The 10576-nt window shown below is 28.6% G+C and overlaps 1 protein-coding gene across 2 annotated transcripts; it reads left to right on the top strand.

Moving 5' to 3' along the window:
* The first annotated feature begins 1516 nt into the window (after nucleotides 1-1516).
* LOC112684247 lies at nucleotides 1517-10104 on the top strand. 2 transcript variants are annotated; one of them, XR_003148676.1, is made up of 2 exons: nucleotides 1517-2888; nucleotides 5273-5514. XR_003148676.1 is itself a non-coding variant. In XM_025555659.1 (2 exons), exon 2 carries the CDS (start codon nucleotides 8971-8973, stop codon nucleotides 9379-9381), a length of 411 nt encoding a protein of 136 aa, XP_025411444.1. In that variant the 5' UTR covers nucleotides 2140-2888; nucleotides 8655-8970; the 3' UTR covers nucleotides 9382-10104. The 2 variants fall into 2 exon arrangements, 1 of the variants encoding a protein (XP_025411444.1); XM_025555659.1 differs by lacking the exon at nucleotides 5273-5514 and adding an exon at nucleotides 8655-10104 and having other exon boundaries at nucleotides 2140-2888.
* The last annotated feature ends 472 nt before the right edge of the window (nucleotides 10105-10576 follow it).

Here is a 10576-nt window from a genome sequence, read left to right as displayed (position 1 = left end):
TTTATTAAATTTTAATAACGCAATAAACTGAATAATCAGTGCCGTAACATTGAATTATAAGACCCGTGTGCTAGGTTTTATTTTATTAAAACAGCAATTTATTCTATTTTATTAGTATTTAAATATAAATTGAATTATTTTTATTCTAATACCGATTATATGCTAGTTACATAAGCATTACCATATACATTGTACAATTAATCATATTTACGGTAACTATCATATTGTAAATATGAAACTAATAGATTTACTAATTCCAATAAATACATCATACATTTTTAAATAATTTTAAAGGAATTTATTAGTTTTAGTATTTCTACACAAATTTTACCAGAATGATTATCCCGATCATCACAATAACAGTAATGCAAATAATTAAAAATTTACACCATATCAAAATTTGACAAATTTAATTTTCATATTTAACTTACCTTATTATATAATAACCATAGAGAAATGAAAATTGCACAAATATTTTAATTTTGGCTTTGATTTGTACATACATTATTTAGCATCACTTATTGAAATCACTTTACAATATAAATAATACATAACTTTAATATACAAAATATAACAAAATGTATCTCACGATAATGTTAAAATAACAATAATATAACAAATATAACATTGCAACAAGCTAAAATAACATGTTATTAATAATAAATGTATAAACCTACTTATATACTTGCATATGTATTTCTAGTTTATCTACTAATTAACAAGACATTTGTACAACTTATATATTTCATTGTCTTTATTCAACAACAATCATTGCTCACCATTGTACTGCTGACAATATTTTTTCACAAATTTCCATTTATAAACTTGTTTTAGTTGATTATTTTTTTATTAAACATTAGACTATTAACTATAATCACTAAAATAATGAAAAATGTAAAATTGAATTGTTTATTTAATTGGACACACACAAGTCGTAAATGCAGCGTTATAAATTATAGTATGATAGCGACGGTAGGAGAGTAGGTATACAATATGAATAATAAATCACAGGGGTTATAATGTATTTTAACTTACATTTGAAATTATAAAATAGTTTGAAATACAGCGTTGAACGATAAAAGTTCAGCGGTGTCTGATTTTGGTTTATTGGGTAGTCCGTGTTTTGATGGAAGAAAAAAAAATCAACTCAAAAAGTTGAACATTTCTACTGATATAAGAATATTGAACATTAAATATTTTTAAAACCGTTTACAGAAGTATTTACGCAGTGCGTGTGGATAGCATTTTAAGTAATAACTATAATAAAGTATAATAACTCATGATTTTAAATTCAAATGGGACCTAAACAATATAAAAGTTTAATACAAATGTTTTTGCGTTTTGTATCAAAATATTATAACATGGATCTTTGATCTTTTCAATACAATAGTTTATCATTGATTTTAATTGTATACAAATAATATTTATAACACATAACTAGGACCGCTGTGTCTAACCGACAAATACTTATTTTTACCATCTTATCTGTAATTATAAACAATACGTTGGTACGAATAATCTTAGATTATAATAACTTATTATATTCAGTTGTATATATTACGTAACTTTATTCACTAATATTTTATACTACAATATATTATCATTAATGCGTATATGACACTATTATTATTATTCGTATGGCGGCTTAAACGATTATAAAATAACGACGATGTTATTGTTGCGGGGTCTAACTTCGTTGAGACCGAAGTCAAGATTAGAACATTTTTCTACGTCTTTTGCACGGTTTGTAAACGACTATTTCTCTCCGAAACACTACTATATTTGTTATTAATATAGGATAGCGCGTTGGGATAAATCCGTTGTTATTTTTTGAAATAAAACTTTGACGGCGCAACTTTTTAACTTGTTAACCTTGACTACGTTACCGATGTGTATTGAGAACGGCTGAAGCGCTAATATCATTAATGTGATGACCATGACGGCTAATAACCGTATGTGCAACGATTGTCGGCCGTACGCGCCCAACAATTTTCTCTCAATTTTCAACGCGAAGGTCACATTGCGACTTTCCAAACCAGCTCGTGTCGATCAACGCGTGATTCCGAACGACATGAGAGGTATTTTTTTATTTTTTCAATTTTAATTTTTCGTTTTAAACGTATATCCGACCGAACGGGCCAGAATACCGTCCGACTCGGGAAGGGGGAACCGGTGCGCGTTCTCCCCGCAGGCCGCCGACGGTCGGAACGAACGTAGCGACGGACTCTCGGGCACGTCGTCAGTCAGCGACCGTCGTTCGTGGTACGCACCGGCCAACAACCAACGACGTCGTATCAGCTGGTCCGCTGTACGTTCACGTAACGCTTTTCGGTTTCCTCTATTGCGTTTGGATTTTTTTTTCTTTTTCTTCGTCCGATTAACGCATCCGTATCACCTCATCTGCCACCGTCGCCGATCACGTAACTACGTTTATCAAAAAAAAAAAATCAAAAATCTATACGCAGGAAACGCAGTCGCGCAGAAGAGTTGATGCATCGCGATCCACAACTGTTTCATCACCGCGTTGACGATATTCTCGCTACGCTCCGACGTGCACTGTTCACATCGTAAACCCGTCCGCCGTCCGAAGACCGTAAGTACATGTAATCACAACGCGAGGTCGCGATTCCAAGCAATAATCCAAGCACCTCCTTCGTCCCAACAGCAATTCCGTAGTGTTAGTTATGCGTTTCCGCGCCGGTTTCGGTCGCTCGTACGCGCGACGTTTTGTCAACGGACAACAGCCGTATTCGATTTGCTCTCGGAGTCCGTTTTATCGTTTTTTTTTTTTCTCGTCGACGTTTCGTTGATCATCGATATCAGCTATTGAACTATGACCGCTTCTGTTGTACACCATACTCTCCGCGCTCAATCGCACCGTTCCGTAGGTTTGTAACAACATGTTATTTTTACCGAATTTAAGCTACGCACGGATATTCGTGTCTAACTGCCCACGAACGAATCGTATTCGAATAGCGATAAGCATCCAATCGTAACGTGCAGCGAAACGTTTTCTTACGACACACTACGCTTTAAATGAATTTCCGTAGCCTGTGACATAATCTACAGTTAACGATGACCCTATAACCTTCCGAAACTCGATTTCATTTTCTCGGCATTTAGTACGAAACCAATTCTACGATATTTGTTTATGTACGTAGGTAACTGTTTTCTGTGTTTTGAACGATTTAGACATTTTATTGTTCACTTTGAAATCTCGTAGTACACATTTTACTTTTTCAAATTCATAACTGTACATTCAATTAGTCGTACATTACGATTGTATGATTATTAAAACAAATACGGTTTGTTTGATTCACTTCGTGATACTATTAAAAATTAAAATGATCACAATATATTAGATTAAAATAAACGTTAATCATAATTTGTTATGTACGAAACGTTTTAAACAGTTTCTTTGTGAATATATTTTTACAACAAATGGATTTAAATTTAAATGTTCGATATGACACGTGATCATTTGTAGTTTTAATCTATAAATAATTATTCATTATTTTTCAAGCCTTGAAAATTTAGGAATATTAAAATAATTTGAAAAAATTTACAAAATAAAGAATAAAATTATAGAAAATAAAAAATAAAACAATGAAATCAAATATCGGAAATACGTTTCGGTTTAATTACCTTACGTCCTAATGTAAATATATTTTTATCTATAAATGTTAGTTAGATTGAAGTATTGTAGACATTTAATAATTATATCTTGTCAATGTAAGTACCAACTTTTTAACAAACGTATTTAAGACAGATAATCCAGAAATAATATTTTACAGTTTACAAAATTATTGCTCATTAGATTCAAAATATTCCACAACTTTGGTGTCCTCCATTAATCATATAATATTTACATCACAAATTATTTAGGTTCTTCTATAAATCTATCTAATTTTTGGTTTATTATTGATAGTTTTATTCCATACATTGTCATAGGTATACTTAAATCATTTTTCAGTTGCAATAATCACATTTATATGTATTTTTTTATTGCTTTATATTTTATAGTTTTGTCGGGCAATACATATATTTTCTGCGTTAAAATTACGTAGGATATACTCAAATTATTATTTTGAAAAAAGAATAATATGAAGATAAAATTGTTACATGAAATAAAAAATGAATAAATATATGTTTATAAGATTATAAATTAGTGGTTTTTAATCTTGGCGCCGCGAAATTTTATAAGATTCTTCTTCTTTTTGTTTTTTTTTTTTGTTAAATGTGACCGATAGATTTAACTTATAACTGTGTCGATAAAATTTTATTAAGAACACTGTGTTGTGATTAAAATAAAAGTTTAAATACCACAGTTATAGTTTATTACTTTATGTAAACTTATAAATTAATGGCAAAATGTATAGCATTTTAGAAATGGTTTTAATTTATTTTCACCATTTATCGTACACTTTAACAATAAATAATATTAAATTGGATAAGTCAATCAGTCATATTTCAAATAAGTATACTATAGTATAGTTAATATATATTACTAAATAGCATAATAAAAATAATGCATATCGGATATCATGTAATCTAATTCATATCCTTTAATTTCAACAAATAATAGGTACTGATATTTAATATTTACAAATTTTTTTCTCACAATGATTTGATAGTATATAAATAAATAGTCTAAAGTATTATTATATTTGTAAATTACACCAGGTTTGAGATTAAAAATTCATCGTTAGGTATAATATATATTTGTTTACGAATATCAACCATTTAATAATAATAATTTTAATTATATTTTTATTTTTGTTTTATGATTCGGTAGTATTGAAAAAAATAACCCTCAACTCATAATTTTAACTTCAATTTTACAAGGATTTAATAAAACATAATTATATAAACAAAATTTTTTTTTATATATATCTTGATTGATAAAAAAAAATCGAAAACTGATTATTACATAATCATAATATAATAGTATACTCGTTGCGAAAATTCACAATAGATAATTTATTTATATAATAAAAATTATAGGTGCAATCGAATCAATACATAAAGACATTTTTACAAATCAATAAATGAGAATAATATCGAAATAACAGAGTGTTTATTAAAACTAATTGGTAAGAGCCAAATATTGTATAGTGCAGTATTTGGAAAAAATTGAAAATAAAGTTGATTGTGCACGCATAACTTTTCTCAAACTCAACGAATTTAAGCAGTTTATTTAAATTTATTAAAAATATAAAATTTAAATTCATTTAAATTCAGTTTAATTCAAAAGAATGAGCTTGATCCACAGAGCGTTCTGAGAGTGAAAAGATCCATTCATTAGAAGATGAGCCATGAGAATTCGGATTGCTTGAGTGAATGTGTCCCATAAGAAATGTACAAAGAAGAATCGCGTTTAGTAAGTAACTTAAGTAAGGTAGGAGTTGAGTAAATTTCAACGATTGATAACATATATGTGTCTAAATACCTTCCATTTAAAAAAAAAATTAAGGAAATCAGCTGGAGAGAATGGCCAGATGAACTAATTTTAGTTTTCACACATTTTTTTTGATACATAAGATTATCAATTAAATAATATTTATTCTCTATACTGAATAATATTATACTTAGAAAAAATGTACTATATTGCTTTATGTTCATATGTCATTATTAACTATTATATTTAAAATCAAATAAAACAATTGGTTTTTAAAAACAAAATACAATTGTCTACACATTTCTATCTAGAGAATATAATGAAAAAAATAAATTTACATAATTCAAAATATTTGTTATTAAGAAGCAAAAACCACAAACGTTATTAAATGTAATGATTGCAATAGAAAAACAAAATAAAATTCTGCGAAATATTGAAACAACCTATTTTCCCTTCCAGTTTTTCTGCAATCAGTTCTATTCGAAATTATAGTTTTATCAGATTCGAATATTATGCTAATATTAGTTATAAGGGTCAGATTCTTTACTCATAACTCGTATTTTTCATTAACAATAACCGTGAGCTGAAAATGTTTCAAAATACTCGTTATTTGATGTCTATGATTATCGACATGACTACGTGTACAATTTACGGAGGTATGTGTACTTTAAGGAAAACGGGAATTTGTATATTATATCTGGGTCTGTGCATTTCATAGATTTATGTTCAGAGTCTATGGGTATTTATCACAGATATATAATTACCGACTCAATGTCAAGTCCCATAAGAAATATAGAGTTTGGCAGGTATATATTAAGTGGGAAAACTAAACAGTTTATGTCATAATGAATTATTGATTACCCCATGAATTAATTAACAACTCCTAAACAATTTTATATTGATAAATCAAAAAAAAATATTGGATTCATAAATATTATAGGTAGTACCACAATCATACTTATAAAATGGGGATTAAATATGAACGACTATTGTATGATAAACTATCATGTTTACAAACAAATTTACAAATTTCGAATAAAACTCCAATATTCAAAAGTCATGATTAGGAGTCCGGATTTGTATGCATTTACATATTTGTAATAAGTGTATGCAGTTTGATGGGAGTAAGAAATGTGGACGATTTGTGTAACAGAGAATGTACAGGAAAAAGTTTATTTTAGGATGACTGCATATATGAAGTATTTCGAATATTTAATTGTATTTTGTATAAAAGTTCGTTAAACCCATTTTTTATTTTTTTTGTATAACAGTAGAAACTAAATTATGGCTTATCAAATGTACAAAGCTTCGACTACAAATATGTAGCACATACATTATGTAGTATATTATCATTTTCGTACAGGTTTGTTGTTATTTACGAACAGTTAAAATCTATAACAATTACCAATTTTACATTCAAAACTTTCACTGTTCAAAATTTTTTACTCCTAATGGTTTTTTCCAGTCTAACAAATTATATTATATTTTCGGTCCGATTCGATAGGATAAGAAAATTATAATTAGTCCAGTGCAATCCATAAACTATTACAGTCCGAAATTTGTTAGTTCAGACCGAAGGTCCGGTCTCAGTCTTCTATCACAAATCATTTTAAATTTTCAGTCCAGTCCGGTCTGAAAAAAAAAATGTAGCAATCAATTGGGCCCTTTACCAATATTTTCAGTTTGATCCGGTCCCTAAAACTACAGATTATGCAGAGCACTAGAGCTATACACTTTATGCACGTATATACACTCTATGTATGATGTATTTTCGACTACATTACGTCACATTATGTTTATCAAAGTTGTAAAAAAAAAAACTAAATTTCACACTCGTGGTTGTTGATTATTCATGCAATGTACTATTCACAGACACATTGGCACACACATGCTTCATGCCTTACACCATAAACGTAGCCACGATACGGCTACTACATACCCAGAATGCCGATGGAAATAACAATTTATATTTAAACTTTTTGGAGACTGCTATTTTTTTAAATAAATATTTCTTAAAGTTCACTTTTTTACATATATGCTATAGATTTCCTACATACATTGCACGTATAATCTGACCACGACTATGTCTTACACACAACACAAACGAGTAAAATACACCGTTTCCTTAACAACAACTTTGCTGTCATATTAAATTCAAAATTCATAGTAAAGTTAAAATTAAAATACCAACCAATACTATTTTTATTTAAACTTATAAAAAACATTTACTATAAATTTACAATGAAAATCAAATCATTGTTAAGGAAACGGTGCATTTGAATCATTTATTCTTATCGTTCGATGGATATGACATTTTGGACGACATCTGAGCATGATATATCTACTCGTATGTCAAATTATTAAGACCTAGATCTAAAAGTTACCTGATTGTATACTGAACATGTATACTAACCAATGTTGAGAATTATCTAGTTAAATTAAAAATTACTGATGTAAATACTTGAACAACATTTATTTCCTTTAAATAATTTTTTAACTAAATATTTTAGACTTATTAGTAATTCTGAACTAAATATTGACTAATATAACTGTATAAATAATACTAACTAAGCAAAATATTGTGACAAAAACATAAAATGTGAGTATCATGAAATGCGTTTAAAAATATATAATCAAGTAGTATTATAAATGATGCATGAATAGACATCATTTCGTTATAAAAATTTTGTATTATTTATTTATCATAATACTTTATAATATAAAGGTTACGGCGTCGAATTTTTTGATTACTATCTAGATAATTTATCTACACTACAGTAAAAAAGGATTGGTAGTAAGATTATAACTTATATTTAGAAAACATATTATATTTATCAGAGTACTCAATACCTATGCAATGATTTTACGCGAAAATATGTTGATTAAAATACAGGAAATCAAAATAAACTATACTAATAATAATATTTGATATTTATTTTTCAAATGAAACTCGCGATCCTCAACTTTTTTGTTTTTAAAACCTTTTTTATTTAGGTAAAATTATTTCTCCAGTTTAATAAGTCATAATTAAGTAAACAATTATTAGTCTAAGATAGTTAATTGAGTAATCAGGACTCGGATTATGTAGCATTTGCTAATTATAAAAAATTACTAATAAAAATATCAGATGAAACGGAACGTCCGAGGTAACGTTCCGGATCGTGAAAGAATATGAATGCACGTAGTTATAGGTATATAATTCAGTGATTATATTATTAGTGACAATATTATTTTTTATTTAATCTTTCTTTTACAGTATTATTTTGTTTGCCAGTACACAGTGATCGACGGACTACGATCGTTATCGTGTCAATGCATATATCGTCAATCGTTGTCGTGTTCGTATTTGTATTTGTTATTTTATATTTATTTGGGCTCATATTTGTAGTATAATATGCCAAAAGAAAAAAAAAACATAAATTAATCGGTTGAAAAGTTTCATTTTGGAATTTGGGGGTAATGTATTTTCCGCAGACGGAAGAGTTTTATTTTGTAAATTATGTGAAATTAAAATAGAATATGAACGACGATCTAGTGTAATACAATATATACAAATAGTTACAAATGTGAAAATGATTAAGCGGAGGGAAATGTTCAATACAATAACCCAACAAATGATAACACACACTTATACAACTAAGAAGTCTACTTTTAATATGGACTTATGTAAAGCATTGGTATCGGCTAACATTCCGCTAAATAAATTATCGAACAAAGTATTTCGAAATTTTTTGGAATCTTACACAAGGAAAGAGATACCGTACGAAACAACTTTAAGAAAAGGCTATATTGATGATTGTTTTATTGAAACTATGCAAAAAATAAGAGAATATATTTCTGATCATAAAATTTGGATATCGATAGACGAAACGACCGATGCTGAAGGTCGATTTATCGCAAACGTGATTATCGTTACTTTAGAAGCTGAAAAATCTGGAAAAATATTTCTTTTGAACACTGAAGAACTGGAAAAAGCCAATTAATCTACAGTTAGTAAGCTATTTGACAAATCTCTTTCTATATTATGGCCAGATGGTATAAAACATGACAATGTTTTATTATTTTTTTTCGGACGCAGCTCCTTACATGGTGAAATATGGTCAAACGTTAAATGGTTTATATTCCAAAATGATACACGTTACATGCACTGCTCACGGGCTACACAGGGTGGCTGAACAAGTACGAAGCCAATATAAATCTGTTGATCAGCTGATTTCAAATATCAAAAAACTATTTAGAAAAGCTCCATCTCGCATGTTTCTTTTTAAAACTGAGGCACCGGATTTATCTTTACCTCCAGAGCCAGTAATAACACGGTGGGGCACCTGGATAAACTGGGAAAAATATTTGTAGAAAGATGAAAAATGTATTGAAGAAAAATGTTGGCCTTGCTATGCTAAAGAAAATTAAAAACATTCTTAACGGTGAATTAATTGACATGAAAGACTTACCAGAATACTTAGATATTAATGATCTGATATATTTTAAATATGCTCCCATCACATCGGTAAACGTAGAAAGATCATTTTTCACCTATAAAACTTTACTTACAAATAATAGAAGGTCTCTCAAAGTCGAGAACATAAAAAAACATTTGATAATCCAGTGTAACGCAAGTAAGTACATAATTAGAATTATAAAATGATTATTTTTTAATAAATAAAAATTGTAATTGATCGGTATAGAAAATGCTAAGTGTTGAAAAATCCAAAGATCTCCCATTCAACAGTTAAACATTTTTTTTTAGTAATATAGTATGTATAAAATATACATTTTTAGTTATACTCGTATGTACAAGATATGTTTTTTTTTTTTAAATTAAATTTTAATAAATATGTATATTTTAATTAAAAATAAATGCATATTAAAGCGCATATTATGATATTTTATGGTGCATATGTATGCGCATATTTTTAAGATTTAAGCATATAAAGTTCCGAGCCCTGGTAATCACATTCCTCTATTTTGGTATAATACATAAGTAAACATACAATATAAAGGGCTTAGTAAAGCGTAGGCATGTTCCGACCAGACTTAGAAAAGTGGGTAGGAACAGTCGGTGGTGCTTGTGAGTATTAGCCAGGCCGAGGCCGAGCTCTAATATTACAATATCGGGTGTGTCATGCGTTATATACAGTTATGGGTTTAGGGATCGACCGTCGCCGGTACAGACTTAAC

The sequence above is a fragment of the Sipha flava genome, unplaced genomic scaffold (genome assembly GCF_003268045.1).
Source record: "Sipha flava isolate LNK unplaced genomic scaffold, YSA_version1 247_pilon_pilon, whole genome shotgun sequence".
Lineage (NCBI taxonomy): Eukaryota > Metazoa > Arthropoda > Insecta > Hemiptera > Aphididae > Sipha > Sipha flava.
Note: the sequence above shows the minus strand (reverse complement) of the source record. Positions and strands in the feature narration are given on the sequence as shown.